We start from the raw sequence: 20,701 nt of genomic DNA, 5'->3' as shown, positions 1-20,701 counted from the left end.
GCGGCTATAGGATGGGCGCAGCTGTTGCCACCTGTGAACGGGAGCGCAAAAACATCCGGAGCGCGCCACGGTGGGGAAAGGCAGGTTGAAGCAGCCCACGTCTAAACCCACCACCAAGGGGCTGCACCCCAACTTCGGGTCAGAACTGAAACCAGAGTTCGCTTTCCCCTTCGCGAAGCGGAGGCGTAGCCCCAAGAGGTAAAGGGAAAAGACCAAGTTGGAGGAGGAGGAAGGAGAAGCGGATCAAGGGCCGCCGCCGCCGCCTCCGGGCGGAAGGGGCTCCGTCGCCCTCGGAACCCGGCGCGCTCCGCTTGGAACGCGGCCGGCCTGGAGGAGGAGGAGGAGGAGGAGGGCGGGACGGAGACATGTCGGGCTCGGCCCGCCCCTCGCACCCCAAGGGGCATCCCGGCTCGTCGCCTAGGTCTCACCATGTCCCCGCCCGCAAGATTTCCACGGGCAGCGCCGACATGCTCAGGGCAGTCGTTATGGCAGCCAAGAAAAACAAGGCGAAGGAGAAAGAGAAGGCAGCCAGCCGGCAGGTAGGAAGAGGCGAGCCAGCAAATAAAAAGCCTGCCTCTCCGCCCCAGGGCCCCGGCCTGGCCCCCTACTCGAGCCCCGCCGCCGCCCTGAGGCCTCGCCAGCCTTCGCTCAGCCGCCCTCCTTGGTTCATTCCTCCTCCCCAGTCTGGCTTTTCCCCCCCTTTTCCCACCTAAGGGTGAAATGCTCTGTTCTCCCCATTCCCTAAAATATTCTCTACCCTTCCAGTGTATTGAGGGGCTGTGGGAAGGCTCAAATCCTTATATTTATTCTAATGGTCAGTAGTAGTAGTTATTTTATTTTTATTATTTATACCCCACCACTCTGGACGGCTTCCAACACTTATGGCTCTAATTAATAATAATTTTATTAGTGTTGTTCCAAAGGGTGGTCATATGTTACATTTGCCTTTTGAAATAATAACAATAACATTTCAAATTATTGTTTTATTTATTTGTTATTTATTGAATTTATATACTTGCAGCTCTATACCCAGAGGTCTCGGGGCGGTTAACACAGAACAAAATCAAAATATAAAACCACTCTGTGTGTGTGTGTATTCAAAATGCAAACAACAACCCAATGGCTACAAAATTGTTTTGTAGAAATATATTGTAGAACTGTAGAGTTTGAAGGGGTCCCGAGGGTCATCTAGGCCAACCCCCTGCAACGCAGGAAACTCAACTAAAGCACTGGTGGCCATCCAACCTCTGCTTAAAAACCTCCGAGGAAGGAGAGTCCACAAGCTCCCAAGGGAGACCATTCCACTGTTGAACAGCTCTTGCATTCGGAAAGTTTTCCCCCCAAATGTTTAGTCAGAATCTTCTTTCTTGTAACTTGAAGTCATTGGTTCGAGTCCCACCCTCCAGAGCAGGAGAAAACATAGCATACACATACATTATAACTGTTATTATTATCACCCTTAAAATTGTGCATATCAGGGCACATTAAAAATAAAAGAAGAGCCTCCTGGATCAGGCCAGTGACCCACCTAGTCCAGCATCTTGTTCTCGCAGTTGTCACACAGATGTCCGTGGGAGCAGAATCCAATCACATGACCACTATCCCCACCTGTGGCTTCCAGAAATTGGTATTCAAAAGCATTACCACCTCCAACTATGGGGCAAAGCCATCATGGTTAGTAGCCATTGATTAAAGCTAAAGGTATTGTTAGACTACAATCATGCACACTTACCTGGGAGTAAGTCCTGCAGAGCTCAGTGGGACTTCCATACAGCGCTTGTGTAAAAATCCTTGCATCTCTGTCATGTCTCTGCCTGTCTCTTCAGCATCCAGCTCACTTTCTTCTGTTTTGCTTACAGTGCAGTCCTATGCATGTCTACTCAGAAGTAAGTCCCACTAAGTTCATTGGGGCTTACTCCCTTGTAAGTGTGCATCGCATCTTCAGTCTTAGGTGCATATAACCATAGCTGTCAAGTGTCCCTTATTTGAAGGGACAGTCCCTTATTCCAGCGCCATGTCCCACTGCTGTCCCTTATTGATAGATGTCCCTCAAATGATGTCCCTTAAATTTCAAAGGAAGCAGCTCCTCTCCCTCCCTCCCTGCTGGCCAGGGCGGAGGGAGGCGAGGCTGCAACTGTGTTGCTCGACTGTGTTGCTCACCCAATAAGAAGTCTAAGAACGACTGGGGGGTGGAGCTTGCATGCCTTGTGTGTGGCTAGTTAATGCAAGCTGAGGGGGGTTTTGAATGCTGGACGCCATTTTGTTGCACGTGCTGCTGCAAAGTTTGCAGTGCAAAGCCAGGCCGGGGAGCCATCTTAAGTTGAGGCTGCATAGGCCTTGTGGTGCATGTGATTCAGATTCTGTTCAGTTGAACCTCTGGTTACAAAGTTGTTTGGACGGTGTTCTTGAAGCTACCAGCATGAGTTTGACCAGACTGCAGGAGGACTCAGACTGGAGTGCCTGGAACAGGCGAGGCTGCAGGTCCCTTATTTTGGCTGCTGGACCCTTATTTTCAAGGCTGCTGGTCCCTTATTTTCAAATCTGTAAGTTGACAGCTATGTATAACATGTAAATGAGCCTTGTTTGTTCATCGTGGGATGCTATGTTCTGTGTTTTTCGTTATATAAACGAATATTTCTTAAAGCATAAATGGAATTTTAAAAAACCAGAATGAAAATACAATAATTTCAGCAAAATCTCTCGAACAGCAGGGTAAAAAGGACATGATTTGAAACTCCCTCAGATGGCAAAAAACTACAAGAATAAGAAAGGCCTTTGCCTGTCACTGAAAAATATCTTGAAGTAAATAGATGTTATTTCCCACCTGCTTTACCTGAGATGGCAGAGGTACCCCGAAGATGACCTGAGTACATGGGCAGGTTGGTGAGGAATGATAATGGTTAGCATTCATATGGCCCTTCGGAGTTGTGGCTTGTCCTGCTGCTGCTAAAGGAGCCCTGCTAGCAAAAGAATGGCAACCAAGATTCAGATGTGATTCACATTGTGACATAGCTGATGACAGTGGCACCAGCTATGTCATAAGGGGATGTAGCTCCATTATGACATAACTGATGACATAGCTCTCTTTCAGCCTTCCACACTGTTATTTCCTTCACTGTACTACCTCTCCACTCTACACAAACATGGGAAAACCTTTTCATTTTCACCAAGATGCGCCTCTCTGGATTCCGGTAGGGAAACCATAAGTTTTGTCATGCTTGCATTAGCACTGGTGTACATAGTGGTTTTTAGATTAAAACAAATTGCCATGCTTTTCTCCCACCTTGTTAGTTTCCCTTAAGAGGCAATGGAATAAAGAAAAGGAAATTCGCATTTACAAAATTGCTAATGATTTCCCTATCTCTTATTAATTTTATGAGAGGCCAGGGGATGGGAACAGTAAAGAAAATGGCTGTGTGGCAGATGCCTTCTGCCATAGTAAAAGAGGAGGAATCGGGGGTCCATCCAGTTAGTTGTGATCAAAGAGATTTACATAGACAAAGACCGTGAAAATGTGACAAAGCCACTGCCAAATTGGAATGATTCTGTGGGGGGAGATGGTGTGTTGAGAATTAAACATTCCCTCCAGATAGAAAGCATTTGTATACAGGTGATGCAAAAATGCAGAAAGATGAATGTAGTTATAAATACATATTGCTAGGAGACCATAAAAACTGATGCAAGCACATTTAGTATTGCATCTTTATGTTTTATGCGTGCATACCAAGAATGGGAAAGAAACTCGAAAGCGCTTCAAGCAGATCATGTGAAATGAGTGAAAAGGGCAGAGTTAGCATGGTGGAAGTGTTGGAAGTAAGCTTTAATTGTTAAGAAGAAGGAGAAGAAGAACAGAAGTTGTGGAGTGCCAACCTAGTTGCTAAAAATAGTGTACATGCAATGCCAAAGAGCTTTAGCTAAACACGTGTCAAATGCGGAAGTTCCCAGACTCATACCTTGGATTAACTGCCTGAAAACATGGAGAAGTTCTTCCAGTCAGCTTAGAGACAATAGCAACCTAAACGGACAGGTGATCTAACTTGGTATGAGGCAACTTCCTTCCTAAGGTCCTGTAGAATGGTAATTGATATGTTTTAATGGTATAAATGCCAAGAGACTTGTGCAGCTATTTAAAACCTTTTGACTAGCCAGTCACTTTAACGATCACTCTGTTCTGTTTTTAATAGTGTTTATATTTTATAGTATACATAATGTACACCACCCTGATACTTTATGAGACGGTATATAAATACTTTAATAAATAAATAAAAGACACAAACTTTTTTTAAAAAACAAACAAACCAAAACCCTTGATGTCATTGTTTTGAAACAAAGTTTTCTGTTTGGGCCATGACTTGGTAATCTGACAGCCTGATCCTATGCATGTTAATTTTGGTGTTTGAGACAGTTCAGTAGGGTTTTACTCTTAAGTAAGCATGTGTAGGACTTGAAGACTGAGTAAAGCTGGCTTGCTTTTTAATATAATTTATTTGGCAGTGTACAAAAATCAAGAAGAAAACAGGCAGTGCCCAAAGACTTACAATCTGAAGTTAGACAGAGCACATTGGGGAGAAAACCAAAAAGGGAAGGAAGGTCAGTCAGAAGCCTGAAGGAAGAGCTTAAATTCAGAAAGTAGACTGGCATGAGATGTAAAGGAAATCACTTTTCTATTGCTGCTGGTAGCTGGGATTAAACCAGAAAGATGTATGTGTGTGAGATAGATTTTAATAGTCTGTGTTTTATCTAGAAGTTCAATTACACCTCTCACTAATGATTTTTTTTTTAAATTTAAATTTGTATACCACCCATTATTTGTAGATCTTGGGGAGGCTTACAACATAAAAATACAATGGAAAAATATTGCATCTAGTAGTACAGGTATGGCATTTTTATTCTGCCAGGCTTTCAGTTAATTTTAATTCATAGCTGCCTGTGGCATGAATTTGTTGATTTGTTTTAATGCTCTCTGGTTTTATAACTTTTTTAAATTGGCACTTTAATGAGGACCAAAGTGTGGTATAGAAATTATTTTATGAATAAATGGATAAGTACATATGGGAAAGAGTTCAGAATCTGATTTTTCGTGATATCCGAACCTTGGCTTCTGATTTGTTATCCCCCAAGAAAAGTAAGCCAAGAACAAACCTTTGTTACTACTTACGGTTTATTGGGAGAGAAATGACTCACAAGCTAGGATTTGAACATTAAAACAAAACAAACTTGTTTTCTGGCAGAAGCAGAGACGTAGTAAGGCACCAGCTTGCTGCCCATTCACATTAAACCATAGTTTGTTTTTAACTATTTTGAACAGACCAATGGTTGTGAGATGGTGAGGTGCATTAATTCAGACTGTGTAAGAATTAAAATTGTAATTCATTGGAGTATGGCCAGGTAAAGATTGGGCTTGCATTTCCTTGCATTCAAATGCTCTCTTTTGTCAAAGATGGGAAAGATGGGTCCATTTATCGTTACCTGGGTTTCCATCATTTTGGGAACAGTGTTGTAGAAAAGGGTCAGTTGCATTTACAGGTCAATATCCAGATGTAGCATCCCACTTGCGCAGCAGACGTCCTCTTGCAGGCCTTCCCCTTTCTCCTCTCTCTGCAGCTCCCTCCTGTGTACCCCCAAAATCAGCTGTAGGGGGGTTGGGGATCCCTTGGAAACAGGTTGGGGCCATGGGTGGGCTGCAAGGGGCTGGAGGAAAAGGACCACTGTGTCTGCTGGTGCAATATTGGATCTCACCCATAATACTAAGACAGGCTCTGTCTATAGACACTTAAAAACTGGGGCAAAATCTTTACCATATTTTCTTTCCTTCTGAGATGGATTTGCTTTTTTTTTTTTTTTAATGAAACACAGTATTTTTCAAAAGATGGCTTCAGAAAATCACCTCAAAGTAGGAAAGCAGTATTGTGACTGTACCTAAATGACATGTCTATTTTTCCCGGGTTTTCTTTCTCTTCCACAAGATTTGTGATATGCCCATTATACCTATGTTCTCTCTTAACAGTGTGCAATCCCATGTCTCTATCTTGAATTGTTCTAGTACTAGCCTGTAAGTACCTTTACTCTGTGCCCCTCTCAAAATTGTCTCTTTGTGTGCAAAGTTCTCTTTGGCCTCTTCAAACAGCTGTCATTTCTCCCCCTCCCCTGTATGCTCATTGTCAAGTTTTACCCTATTGCCACTTTGATGACTAGAAATATTTACACCATCATCCCTAAAGGATGAATTGTCCTGAACCCAGTGTTCCACAGCTCCTGTCAGCTTTCCCCCAGAAATAGGTTTAAAAGCTGCTCTGCGGCCTTTTTGATGTTAAGCACCAATAGTCTGCTTAACGAGCAGAGTCAAGGAAGCTATAAAAGGCAAGAAGTTTTCATTTAAAAAGTGGGAGTTTTGTTGAAATGGGGGAAATAAAAAGGAGTGCATACTTTGGCAATAAGGCAAGGGAAAAAGAACTTGGGGAGTTTGTTGCTGAAAACATTAAGACAAAATTAAATAGTCTAAATATATCAGAATCCAGAAACCAGTCCTGGAGGCGCTTGAATTGTTAAATGACCTACGTACAAAAGGATGACTGAAAAAGGATTGGTAGATATTCATAGAGCCCTGCTGAGGATACTACTTTGAAAACTAAGTCAAATAAAGGTGACAAGTTTAATTATCTGAGGTAATCAACAAATAAAAAAATAATGCATGGCGGGTCCACACGGGTTAGGAATAAGAGTTCTTAAAAGTGAAATTTCTTTATTTAAGAATATGTATTTTATTAATACTTATATCCTGCTTTATAGTCTCAAAAGGCAATCAAAGTGACCTACGAAAGATTCAAGCCTGTTACTAGGACAAGAGAGCACATGGTTAATCTGATTTTAAGCTGTATTTCAGTCAATTGCTGAATTTAATGTTTTAATGTATTTATGTTTTGATGTTAGCCACCCTGAGCCTGGTTATGGCTGGGGAGGGCGGGATATAAATAAAAATTATTATTATTATTATTATTATTAGCCATATGGCACCAGGATTATTCAGGAGGTATTTCCTACCTTCATCCCTAGTTGTTTGTGGTGTTGCACTTCCATCTGCTGCCTACTGGGCAACAGAGCGCACTGATGTCCTCACTGGATCTCACTCAGACCATGATGGAGAGAATCTTCCTTTGTTGCCTGGTTGGCAGTTGCCAAGCAACAGTTCCTATTGAGATCTTTGAGACAAAGGAATGAGACTGAGGAGCTGGGTCTTGTCTAGGTGATGATGGAGGCAGGCATGATGGAGGCAAGTGTTCCCTTGATAACAGTTGGCAGGCAACAGCTTACAGTAGGCAAGGGAGTGGGTCTAAGCAGCTGGGTCTCGCTCATCTCACAGTAGAGCTAAGTCTTTGTGAGTAGTCACGCAGCAGCTCCCACGGTGTGTTCCGAGGCAAGGCAATGTGGATGAGTGGTTCTATTTTACTCAGACCTTGATTGATCTTTGCACTGAAATTGGCCTTCATGTTGGAGGATTTGAATGCTGCTAATCTTATACCAGTTTTTAAGAAGAGGTCTTATATCCTACTGTCTGTTCCAGGTATATTGATGGGAAGCAGAATTAAACATATGAAATAACAAGCTCTGCTGAGGACTCCTCAATGTGGCTTCTGAAAAAAGACGTTCTGTCTTACCAACCCCTAGGAGTTCTTTAGAAGTGTCAACAAACACAAAAATATGGGTGTAGGCATTATATGTTTGAGTTTCCACAAAGCTTTTGGCAAAGGTCCTCATCAAAGGCTCTTGAGTAAACTTAGCTGCCATGGATTGGTAACTGGCTAAAGAACAGGAAGCAGAGATTAGGAGTATGCAGACATTTCTCACAATGAAGAGCAGTAAGAAGTGAAGTTTGTGGCTATTGGATATAAAATGCTGGCTTTTATAGGAACTAAGTCTTCCCCAGCAGAACCTCACATTGCTTTCCACCAATTTGCTGAGGGATATTAGGTTAACTGTAGTTGCTGCTTCAGAAGTTGCTGCCGGATGATACTAAAACCTCAGAAGTCCAAAATACGACAGCAATTTCTCCCAATACAGTGATTGCTTATGAACATATCTCCAATGAGACAATTGGGAATCTCTAGGTAAGGAAGATGCCAGTTCACACATTTCAGTGTTGCGGGCAAACCACTGCAGTTGATAAACCAGCAGTAAAACTATGGAACCCTCTGCCACAGAAAGCAATGATGATCCAACAGGCCATTATGTTCTTATACATGTACAGCCGAAGCAAGGGGGCGGTGGGGCTTTTCACTTCTTGTTGGTAATAAGATATGAATTGGTAAATAGTGGTGTTTGGTGTTCTGTACAAGTAAACAGGTGCACATTTCATAAATTACTACTAATTCCTATAGTTCTACAGTGTGATTTACAAGCCATGGTTTATTTCCCCTTTCCTTTTTTTTAATTGCTTTTAACTATTAAGCACTGGTGGGGTCGGGGAGGGGGCTCCCTCCTTGCATTGACTTTGTCTTCTAGGACATGGCTTGCTTCTATTTTGAGTGGGATTGTAAATCAACATGGCTATTTTTGGTATGCTTCCTTGCTTAAGAAATAGAACAGCTCAAAAATAGATGCTATTGCACTTTACCTGTCTGGTGATAGCATGGATAATTTGAGACTTTCAGAAATTTATGTATATTTAGAAACAGTGAGTCTGTGTGCTTGAAGACTATGTCAGTGATGTGCAGGACGAGTTTGGGGTCTAAGACACTGGCTGGCTTCTCTGCCAGTGAATGTTATGTAAACCCTCCCCCCCAAAGCCTGATGTGATATCTGGTACATAAAGATTGTCCAGCTACAGAAGTACTTACTCATCCCCAGTCATTGCTTCCTTTTTTTAAAGGCAGTCTGCTTCCTCCTTGGGAAGATATTTACTTGTGCAGTGGAACTTCCTCTTCCTCTCCTCCTCATGCCCCGCATCTGTTCTGGGGGTTCCCCTTCCTTGAGCAGATTTGGGAGGGGCGTAGAGAGTGGAAGTTCCACCATGGAAGCAGACGTCTTTGCACTAACGGAGTGATTCCATTGAATACAACCAATTATTTTGAACATTGATGCCTGTTTGCCTTTATAACTCGGGCCTGGGGGCCAAATGTGGTCATCCAGGCCACTCTATCCACTCCTCAGGACTTTGCCCAAGCCAATTCACAGGCCACTCCTCCTTGTTTTTATTCATTTATTAAATTCATATACCGCCCTTCATCAAAAGATCATTGGCCATGTTCCATACCATCCTTGAGTGCTTTTATGTGTCAGGAGTGTGCTGTTGAACCGTGATAATCTCTCTTGCTTGCCTTCATGGAGGTTGTAGAAGTGTTTGGGTGCAGAAATGTTTGCATGGTGGGATGTTGGAATTGCATTATGCTGCTCTACCACTCTTACCCTGGCCCAACCAACTTTTTGTTTGTGTCCACACCTACTTCTCTCTGACCCTACCTACCACATGCACCTGATCTAAGGTTGCCAAAACTCCAGGTCTGGCCTGAAGTCTCCAGGTTTGCTCGGCCCCCTACAGGGGCCAGGTGGAGACCTGCATCTCCAAGTGGGCAAGAGAGCCTTTAATAAATAAAGATTGCAAGCTTCAGCCTGACAGGAGTTCACTGCAAATTATAGCATAGACAGTCGGGGTGGGGAGGGGCTTCCCCCCTCCCCCTCCCCTTTCTCAGTTAAGCTCCATCTTCAGGACCTGCCCCCATGACATCATCAGGGGCCGCCCCCTAGGTCTTGGGTTAGGGCCCTGATATCACAGGGTCTCCTGATCTGTCAACCCTAATGTGCTCCTCTGCAGGTTTCCCACAGGAAAATGCTGGCCTAGGGCTGAAAAGGGTTCCTCCGCCTTTGCTTAATCAATATCTATATAATCAAATTTGGGTGATGCATTTTGAAACTAGGCAAAATATTTCAATGGTTTTTTTCAAGAAGGAAAAAAAAGAAGTTGGAGGGGGAAAGATAAGAGGAGACACCTTATAGGAATTGGATAGGTCAGGCACCCCCAACCTGTGGCCCTCCAGATGTTTTGGCCTACAACCCTATGCTAACAGGACTAGTGGTCAGGGATGATGGGAATTGTAATCCAAAACATCTGGAGGGCCGAAGGTTGGGGATGCCTGGGATAGGTTATTATTTCAGTATGTGAAAGAAGCTTCAGGGACGTTCAGCATTTATTGTCTATTTTCATTACCGTCTTGGTGAAGTCCCTGAAAGGGTGGTCTGTGTTGAACCTCTTGTGGTCCTTGGACCATAGTTTAATAACCTCTGGGATAAGAGTTTCATTCAAATTTAGCTAGTTAACTAGTATGAACTTGAATTTCTGCTTTGCAATGTTGAGTTCTCTGAGAAGTATTTCATTTACAAATGTAAGACAAATTAATTTCCACTTATCTGTCTATTCCCAAATCAGCTAAGTTAGCATTGGCAGCTGCCATTGTTTCTTTTTATGCATTGATGAAGAGAGATCCTTGAAATAAATAAGTTGTGTGTGTGGCTGCTATTGTAATGTAATGTAATTTGCTTTCTACAGGATGAGGATGCTGTTAAAGAAGAAGAGGCAATGGCTTGGAAATTGCTTTCCCTTACGCAGATTAATATTTTGTTGGAACAAGATATAGCAGGAGTTCAAAGGTAAGTCTGTTGAACTTAACCATAAGTATAGATTGATATTGTTCTTATTTTTATTCTCTGTTGAGTTGAACAGCTTATACCAGTTTTTGCCAGATTCTTTCCAAAGGACAGAGCAATGGAATCCTATACTGATTTAGGATCTTTTGACTAGGAGTTATCCACACACTCATGCTTTCTTGTGTTTGATTGCCATTGTAAGGGAATTTATCTTGTGTTACTCCACTTGTGGATTTATTTAAAGTGACTACATAATCAAAGTGAGTTAATTACATTTATTAATTTATGCCCTGTCTTTCCAAAGCTCTGGATAGCTGACAACATGAAAATGTTATCGTAATTAATTAACGCTTATTTGCACTAAATTAGGCCTGAGCTCATGGTACAGTGCTTACAGTGAGGAATCACATGATAATGGTTTTCTATCAGGTCAACAGGATTTACGCAGATTACTAAAGTCTGGTTAAACTGCTCTTTTAAAAGGAGGGTATGGGAAGCAAGATTGTTGTAGCTACATGTTCTAGCTTAGTCTTAATGCTCCAGTTTTGGATAATCACAATTTTTAATTGCAGTTATATGGAAATGTTCCTAAATCTGAAAGAACCTTTGACATCTTTGAAACAAGCTGCATTACTGGATTATTATGTCTCTGGATTTTGGTGGGCTAAAGCATTAGACTTCACACCTGTGCAAATTGGAGGACTCCTGACTCTGTTAAATATGCTGATTAATAACATTGAGAGTAAGTTTTGTTGTATTTTGCATTTTGGGTTTTCCGTTTGAGCACTTTAATAAATTAATTTACTTTTTGTTAGAAGTAGTTGTTTTCTCAACCCTGTTTTGTTTTTGAGCAAGAATGAGTTGCAAAAGCATTATTTTTGAGCATCCCAAGTTTCAGCAGGTAGTAAGTTTATTTTTGATACAACTCACTAGCCATTGTTATTTTGCTTAGTAAATTGAAAAGATGCATGGAATCCAGAAATTGCAGAGTTAAAGGCAGTGACATACTGTGTAGGCCTGACCATGGTTTCATGTTGTCTGAAGCCTTCTGCACAGTTTCTCACTAATCAAATACAGTTGATGTATTTTGTAATTAATTTATTTGAAAGGATCTGAAAAAAGAATTAATTTACAGTGGTGCCCCGCAAGACGAATGCCTCGCAAGACGGAAAACCCGCTAGACGAAAGGGTTTTCCGTTTTGGAGGTGCTTCGCAGGACGGATTTCTCTATGGGCTTGCTTCGCAAGACGAAAATGTCTTGCGATTCCTGGGGTTTTTTTTCTGCTCCCCACCCCCTTTTTCTAAGGCACTAAGCTGCTAATAGCCTTTTAGCAGCTAATCCGCTAATCCCTTAAGCCTTTAATAGCTGCTAATAGCCGCTAATACCGCTAATCCGTTAATGGGCTTGCTTCGCAAGACGAAAAAACCGCAAGACGAAGAGACTCGCGGAACGGATTCTTTTCGTCTTGCGAGGCACCACTGTATATGTAAACCAGATAACGACCATGATCATCATATTGTAAACTTGCTGCACTTTTAGACCTGTGTGTGTGTGTGTGTGACTGCACCCCTGCTTGCTCCAATCACCAACTCCCCTGTCATTCTGTTCACATTAACCCCTGGAGCTTCCCATTCCCACCTCATGCAACTATTCACTTTTCACCCTCCCAACTCAATTTCTGAAGTCACTGCTTTGCCCACATTTTCGCTTTCATCCGTGTCCATGTGCTCCTGCTTTTGTGTAATCCACCTTGAGCACAAACCATTCCCATGATGACCTTCTGCATCTTCCTCTTGCCACACAGTGCAACTACCAAGCTTCCTTTCCACGTTCTGCCCAGTTATGAAGCCACCATCCTTTCCTATTCTTCAGACCCTTTCATGTCCCAGGTTTCAAACTCAACCCTATTTCCATGCCACCTACTCCCCACTTTTTTTGGAACCTCCTTTGCACCCGTATTTTCACATTTACTCCCTTTTTTCCTCCACCACTCTTCATATTTTTCTCAACTCTCATTTGCACACAGATTATCCCCCATTTCCATACCTTCTCATTTCATTCTGAACCCCCCCCCTTGCACATACCATGATTACCTTTTCCCCCTTTTCCCTGCCACCTCCTTCATTTTTTTTCAACTTCCCCTTGTACACAGAAACACCCCCCACCCCACATTTCTTTGCTTCCTCCTCTCTCCTTTTTTATAGCCACCTTTGTGCATAAAATCTAATCTTGACATGGGAGTATTTGAAAGCCAAAGCTTTTCAGATCTGTTTGCAATATGAAACAGTTCTCTGAAAAAGAGCTTGACATTCTTTTCAGTAGACTCAGTCCAAAGGTACAATCTGTCCTTTTGTGGGAATATTTTCCCAGTTGGTTCTTCCTGATGTTCTTCCAGAGGTGGCTGCCTCATAATTGCTTTTCTGAATCAACCACCTCGTTTACATTAACAAGGAATTCCATGCTATTTGGGGCTGGCATAGTTATTTATTTATTTTTAGATGTATATGACCTCCATCAAAGACTATGCTCTGGGATAGCAGTATTGTTCACTGTCTTTGATAGTTCGAACTAGAGTGCATTCTTACAGGACAATTCATTCATCCCCACTTTAATATCCTGAAGAAAATGGCCATTATCTGATTTTGCCTTGGTTATTTTTTTTGCCTTCTCTTAGTTCAGTATCTGATTCATCTCTTGAACACCAATCAAGTGAATTTAGGAGTGATTATGCCTGGAGAATGGCTTGTGCAATTTATTTCTTAATGTGGCAAATACATTGAGCTTTGAAAGCCATGAGATCTGGGTGAAATCTAGCTGAATTATCTAGTTGTTTGTACGTAAAAGATTTGCGACATAATGCCTTTCCAGCTAATAACTAGTTGTCAGATCTTATTTTCCACACTTGATTTAAAACCTTCAAAGTGTTAAAAATGAGGGTGGGTTGTGTGGTTTTTTCTGGTATGCATTGCAGCTCAGCATATGACACTGGAAGATAACATCCAAGAACTCAGAAATGCAATGGCTGGAATTGGGCGACGTAACTCGGAGAAAAGCGGTGGCTTTGAGTTCTTCACAGTAGAGCAAGCCAAAGCCATAATCAATTATTTGAAGATCAGGTATTTATCTTACATGTTCATTAATTTTATAATGAATGATTTTAGAGTGTTGTTTGTGCTGTACTTTTGTACTGTTTTATTGTTGTTAGCCGCCCTGAGCCCAGCTTTGGCTGGGGAGGGCGGGATATAAATAAAATTTATTATTCTTATTGTTATTGTTATTATTATTGTTAAGAAGCACTCTGTGATGCACCGTACCAAATGCATGCAGTGTTCAGATGTCATAGATGCCTCTTATGAATAAGTATAGCTTCTTATAGATAAGAGAAGCAGAGTGGTGTTGGATTAGGACTTGGGGGACCAGGGTTCAAATAGACTCTCAACCATGTAGTTCAGTGAGCAACCTTGGGCCAGTTAGTTTTGCAGCACAACCTACCTCACAGGGTTGTCGTGGCATAACCTACACCACAGTATTGTTGTGTTGATAAAATGGGGAGGGGGAGAGCCATCCATGCTACCTTCAGCTCCTTAGAGGAAAGGTGGTATATAAAAGAAATGTAGTAATAATAATAATAATAATAATAATAGTAATTTATAATAAAAAGCCCTCACACCACATCAGCTAATAAACCATGTTTTGGGTTACTTGTGTGACATACATCTGTATTTTCTGAGGGTCCTGATAGGTATCATACAGCCATTAAAATATAAAACCAAGTTAAATGGGGAAAAAGAGGTCCTTTTAAAAATAAAAACTAATTTACTTCAAAATATCAAATTCACAGGATAACAAAATATGATATGGGTGCATATAACAGTGACAAAAAAGCACAAAGTCAAGGAGGTCTTGATGGGAAGAACCTCACATACAATTTCTCTCTGATATTTATATCCAGTGGCGTAGCGTGGGTTGTCAGCACCCGGGGCAAGGCAAGTAATTTGCGCCCCCTAACATGTGGATTTTAGCACTCAGAGAGCTGCGAGTGCAAGCGCCCCCCCCCCCCGATGTTGCGGCCGGCCCCCCCTGCACCTCCCACACTACGCCACTGTTTATATCCTTACTCATGTTGATTAGTAGCAATGTCCAATATCTTGAATCACGGTGAGCTGTCTGAAGTTCAGTTTTGGCGTCTACATTTCAGCATTTCCCAGATGATGTGTTCCCACTTCAGTTCAAAACAAAATGCTTGACTTTAGGTCAGGCATGACTTCCCTGCCTGTGAACCCCAATATAAATGTTTGAAGCTTCAAAAATATCTCCACTGTATGTTCATCTTGCCACGCTAGTAAGCAGTATTAACAATATTAGTTTGACCCAGGTTCCTTCAAAGTCTTTCTTTGCTCTTCCAGAGATAGGAATAAAGTTGGTGAACAAATATCTAACCACACTGGCAGATACTGGTCAGAAAATACTGAGCTAAGAGGAAATACAGTAATTACCTGAAGAGGGCAGAGTGGAGAAAGTAAAAAACTACAAGTTAGCTCTATCAAGGTTAATATTACAGTGAATATAACACTCCCCCTCAATATTTTTGTGAGATAATAGACAGCAATCTCACCAGAAGGCAAAAGTCAATAAGCAAGCTATTTGTAAAGTTCATCTTAAACTAAATGAAATCTACTAAGAGACTTCTGGGATCGCCATCTAGTTAATACCTCTTATGCAGATTCTTGCCACAGTTTCTGGCCAACAAAACATGGGGGGACTTTACACATTTTTAATTCAGTCTATGTTTAAGGATGACAAAGAAGAGGAGACAGGGACAAGGAGACAAGAGTGTGTACAGTTTTACTTATTTCGTGCATTGGATAGATGGAGATACCCAACCTTTGTAGTAGTAAACCTCCCTGAATCAACTCTGAGCTTCTGGGAGGTTCACAACTAAAGAGTAAAGATTGGGAACTCAGGCATTAATTCTTATAGTACAAGTAGTGGCAGCATCAGATTTTTTTTCTTTGGAAGAGCACAGAAGGGGCAAAGTATATTTCTAGGTGGGAGAGTGGTGTAATCTTAATCAGTTTATTACATTTTTGTTGTTACATTTTTGTTGTTACATTTTGTTCAGCTTATTACATTTTTGATTCTTTGTTTTCTTTTATTGTTACATTTGCACTTTTTGTTAAAAAACATGTTAATCATCAGGTTGTTTTTTTTAATTGATTGGCTTTTTAATTATATTTGCATGTGTCTTAAATTAATATTTTCAGGTGGGGGGGTGTCCCTTTTTATTTTTTACTTGCCCACTTGGGGTTGCAGTCCTCTTTTGTGAAATCAAATGTCATTAACAGTTGCAATTAACAAAGTGTTCAGTTTCTCCCAAGAAGCATCTATTCAGAGGTATACTAGCATTGGTGCAGGGCAACTAATGCAAATACAAAATAAATGTCTGGCTGGATCACAACTGCAATAGTCCCACTCTATTCCGCCTCGGTCAAACTGCAACTAGAGTACTGTGTCTGGTTCTGGGCACCACTAAAAAGGATATTGACAAACTGGAATGTGTGCAGAGGAGGGCAAGCAAGATTATACAGGATCTGGAAAGCAAATTTTATGAGGAATGGTTGATGAAATTATGTTTAGCCTGGTAAAGAGGAGACTGAAAGGGAAAAACAGAAGCCATCTTCAAATCTCTAAAGGGCTGTCACATGTAGGATGGAGCAACCTTGTTTTCTCCTCTAGGACCCAAACCAATGACTTCAAGTTATGAGAAAGTAGATTCTGGCTAAATATCAGGGTGAACTTTTTGATAGTAGGAGTTGTTCAACAGTGGAACAGACTCCCATGAGAGGTGGTGAACTCTCCTTCCTTGGAGGTTTTTAAGCAGAGGTTGGGTGGCCATCTGTCATGTTAAGATTCCTGCATTTCAGGGGGGTTGGACTAGATGATTCCCTGGCTCCCTTCCAACTCAGCAGTTCTGTCATTCTCTGAAAGACAAATGCTCCCAGGAACGTCACATGCAAAGGCAACAACCTCTCCCAGGTATTTGGAGGTATGCTGCTTTTGAGCACAAAGCCTCCAATCAGCTGTCATGTTTTATTTATATGTAGGCCACCTTTCGCAGTTTCCTTCACACAAAGTGGCTCACAACCTGTTAAAGCACAGTTTATGACATTTTACAAGCCATAAAAAAATGAAAACATAACATGAAACATAATCAAACATTGCCACAACAATACTGGCAAAATAAATGTGTTTGATATAAACGGACATCGAAACTAGCAATTTGAAAAACAAACCAACAGAACATAAATGCCTAACATAAATATTAGGGTGAAAGCTGTTTGGAATTGTAAAAGAAGAATGAAACGGGGAACTGCGTACAACAGCAGACTTGATACATGCATTTTTCCAGTCAGGAAAACTGGTCAAGAGCTACTTCCTGAGGGAGAAAAGGGGTGGACCACTCCCACCAGCTCTCTCACTTTGCATCCTTCCATTTGTTGCTTGTTTGCTGCTTGCTTGCTGTCCAAACTGCAGGAAAATTATCCCATATACAAACAGCAGAATGTATCATTTGAGGTAATAAACTAGAAATGGAAACTGATGGAAGTCAACGGGGGGAGGGAGGGATTGAAAATTAGTATTGATATTGGAAATTTCTTTTGAAAATGTAAAAGCAATAAAAAATGTAACAACAACAAAAAACTGCAGGAAAATGATCCCAGGCCAGTCCCTGAACTGGCTTGGGATTGGATGTCTCTTGAAAGACAGCATGCCTTCCTTTACTAGAAGTTGCATCTGGATCACCAGAGCAGTGGAGTAGCACCTGTTCTGGGCCTGACACGGATGCTTAAGTGGAGATTCCTGTACTGCAGGGGGTTGGACTAGATGACCCTCTGCCCCCTTCCAACTCTACAACTCTATGATTCTATTCCACCTCTGCAGCTCTAACAGTAAGGTGGCTATGGCCTGTTTTAACCTTCCTGTTCCTTCTCATTGCATTTGTGCTCAGGAAGGTTAAAACAGGTCATAGCTACCTTACTGTTAGAGCTGCAGAGGTGGCATAGAATCACAGAATTCCTGGTCTGGGGCCCATCATTTTAATTTCCTACAGTGGCCTGGCCTGCTTCTGCATTGGGGTAATAATGTGCTGTTAGAATGGAGTCCCTAATGCTGAACAGAATGTCAGAAATGAGTTTAAGGTCAACAGTGGGTTCTGCCAGGACACTTAAGTCATCAACAGCTGCCAGGGATGCTGGATACAAAGGCTGTATTTCTGTATATATTTTCAGTGATGGAGCTAAGGTATTTTTCCTTCCTCAAAATGAGTATTTGGTGCTTCAGCTCTTAAAACCTTTTTTTCCCCCTGGAGGAAGCTTTGTTATAAACATCTGAGAACTGTAATAAAAACAAGGAGAGATGCCTGAATATAGAGGCACAATCCACACAGAAGCTCTGATGATGCCTTCACGTCTGCTAAAAGATGACAGTGTTTTTCTTTCCCCCACCTTTTTTCATCTTGTCTCCGGAGGCAGGCAAGCAAGCATCAACATATCTCTTGACATTTTCTTTCAGGAAACAGTTAAGCTGGGGAAATATGTTGGCATTAATCACTTTCAGATCCTTGCAAGGTGTCATAAAAAGCCCTACCCTGTAACTTCATTCACATGTGTAATCATTTGTCTTGTCGTGCCAAAAGTCTAACCATCAGTAACGGCAGAAAGGAATGCCAAGTGTATTCCATTGTGTCCCTTAAAAAAAGAAAGGAAAGGAAATTTTGTACTGTTTTGGAGGAGAAATACGTATGTTGTCCAAGCTACATAATTTGATAGAAATGTGGCTCAATGAAGCTCCTTGAGAACCAGGACAGTAATAATTTGGCCTACGCATATACATTGCCCTCACCTCCCTGAATCCAAAAGGGTGTATTCAGTTACACAAATGAGCATGTCTTCGGTCTGAGAGACATGGCCAAGGTATAAAGTATTTCTGTAGCAGTAATTTTCAAAAAACAAAAAACTAGGACCAGGAGTTCATGAGGGATTTTAATATATATACATGGAAGTTCTTGTTATAATAATAAATAAAACATAATAAAAAAATAAAGCAGTTCTATCCTACCTTTTGGGACACGGGTGGCGCTGTGGGTTAAACCACAGAGCCTAGGACTTGCCGATCAGAAGGTCGGCGGTTCAAATCCCCGTGACGGGGTGAGCTCCCGTTGCTCTGTCCCAGCTGCTGCCAACCTAGCAGTTCGAAAGCACATCCAAGTGCAAGTAGATAAATAGGAACTGTTTCTTTAGAACTCTGCTGTACGTTCCATTCTCTGACTTAGAGGTACGAGCTATTTCCAACTACACTGCAGTGTCCCTGATGCCCGCTATTGATGCACACTATTGAAAAGTTTGCCCATCAAACTTTTCTTTAAGTCGTGCTTGAGGGAAAGCATTCACAGGTGGTGTTGTGTTATATCATCCAGAGAGAGCAGTGATAAGGATTGCAGAAACGCACTGTGACTGCTGCTGACTGCATTGCTTCCATCAGTACGTCCAAGTGAGTCTTCTGGCCATGCATCTGCTGCAACTATTTTCACACTCTCTGATGTCATAATGTTTTCATGTTGCTATGGCCGTGAGTCACCTTTTCTTAGCATTGTGATCTCACCAGAATAAGTCCCCTACCCACAAACAGATGGGCTATAATAGAAAAAGACAATTTGTACCACTTGATCACCGAGAAAAACAGCAAAGACTAAAAAAAAAATAATGTTTGAAAGTGAGGTGTGTCTCTCAGCATCAGAATTAATTTAAAATAACACTTGTGCTAACATTCCAAATTTCAGTATATTGGAGACTATGACCTTTGATACATTCTTTGATCTCCTTGTTAGGTTTGTATAGAAGAATCTATCTAAATAAAGTTGGAAATATGTCCTATCTTGAGTTCTGATATTCATTGTTGTTGTTGTTGCTGCTGCTGTTGTTGTTTAGTTGTTTTACTTACGGAAGTGACCCAGAGCAACGTACAGCACAGCATATGCAGTAAAGCCAATTACAAAAACCATAAGAAATCTATTTTTTTTTTAAAACCCACACACATCTTTACAAATCAAAGACAGAACCTGCCCCACAAAAATTTTGTAAAGCAGGAATATGGTGGGACAATGGAAATGTAAGGGGGGGAAACCTGATATACTTCCCAAAATTCTAGCTAGAAGAGTACAGTCTTGCTAGGGCAATGCTTTCCTTGTGAATCAAAATGGCCCTAGTTTCCTCCCAAAATATATTTTCTAAATGGATTCCCCATCCCCCGCATAATGAAGTGTCAATGTTCTTGTCTTCCAGCATATTCCAACATTATACACTATATGAATTTCTTTTCTACACTCCCAGGGAAGAAATTGTGTTGGGAGATGAGGTAAGTAATTTGTATGACTGGAACTGATTAAGTGGAATGTTTTAATGCATGTTCGCTGGCATCTGTTTTCTATAGCTCAAAGCAACTTTGTGTCACAATAGCTCAAGTGTTAACAGCATAGAATTGCAGATGAAAGAATAAAAGAGAAATGCAGTAATGCCTGTCTCCTCAGAAATTTGAAATTTAGAAGACTAAATACGCCATTGTTGGCTAGACTTCTTGCTGTCTTGTCAATAATATCTTCATTGACATCATTTATAAGGGAGATGTATGGAATTTTAGATACAGCTTATGGCTGAGGGCTGCTCTGTAGAGGTTTAAAGCTAATGTGTATGTGACTGTTTTCATGGATAAATCAGCATGTGGAAGGGGGTCAATAATAATAGTGGTTAATTTCTAATTCCTCACTATTCCTGATGTGCCACTCTTCCACCCTTGTCTGTCCATATCCCTTTCAGTTACCCACATCTTTTGTCTGTTCATTTCAGCAGTTTGATCACTGCCTTAGTGTGGTTAGTCACAAGACTGACCACAATCGAAATGGGAAAGTAGAATTTGCACAGCTTGCCTTTTCTGCCACAGGTGCTCCCACTGCTGAGGAGGCAATCCATTTCTTAAGTGCAGCTAATAGCTTTGGCAGCGGGAACT

At 41.4% G+C, this 20,701-nt stretch overlaps 1 protein-coding gene and 1 long non-coding RNA gene across 5 annotated transcripts in view; one reads left to right on the top strand and one right to left on the bottom strand.

Annotated features, from left to right (window-relative positions):
• Positions 1 to 206: 206 nt before the first annotated feature.
• Positions 207 to 20,701, top strand: part of CABCOCO1 (ciliary associated calcium binding coiled-coil 1) — a 52,422-nt gene continuing 31,927 nt past the window's right edge. Inside the window, exons 1-5 of one of the 4 annotated variants that reach the window (XM_083440109.1) lie at positions 207 to 539; positions 10,541 to 10,641; positions 11,211 to 11,380; positions 13,611 to 13,755; positions 19,981 to 20,053. In XM_083440109.1, the coding sequence (XP_083296235.1) occupies positions 366 to 539; positions 10,541 to 10,641; positions 11,211 to 11,380; positions 13,611 to 13,755; positions 19,981 to 20,053 (663 nt within the window). In that variant the 5' untranslated portion in view covers positions 207 to 365. Of the gene's footprint in view, positions 540 to 3,128; positions 3,192 to 7,118; positions 7,271 to 10,540; positions 10,642 to 11,210; positions 11,381 to 13,610; positions 13,756 to 19,980; positions 20,054 to 20,701 lie in introns of those variants that run through there. The other 3 variants (XM_083440110.1, XM_083440112.1, XM_083440111.1) reach the window with 3 other exon arrangements.
• On the bottom strand, positions 13,928 to 19,416 carry LOC310677332. The gene is made up of 3 exons (XR_014511083.1): positions 18,758 to 19,416; positions 14,735 to 18,387; positions 13,928 to 14,570 (listed from the first exon to the last, which is right to left on the bottom strand). It is a non-coding gene; the product is annotated as an uncharacterized lncRNA (long non-coding RNA).

The sequence above is a fragment of the Podarcis tiliguerta genome, assembly GCF_965153285.1.
Source record: "Podarcis tiliguerta genome assembly, chromosome: 5".
NCBI classification, from domain to species: domain Eukaryota; kingdom Metazoa; phylum Chordata; class Lepidosauria; order Squamata; family Lacertidae; genus Podarcis; species Podarcis tiliguerta.
This window is presented reverse-complemented; position numbering and strand designations above follow the sequence as displayed.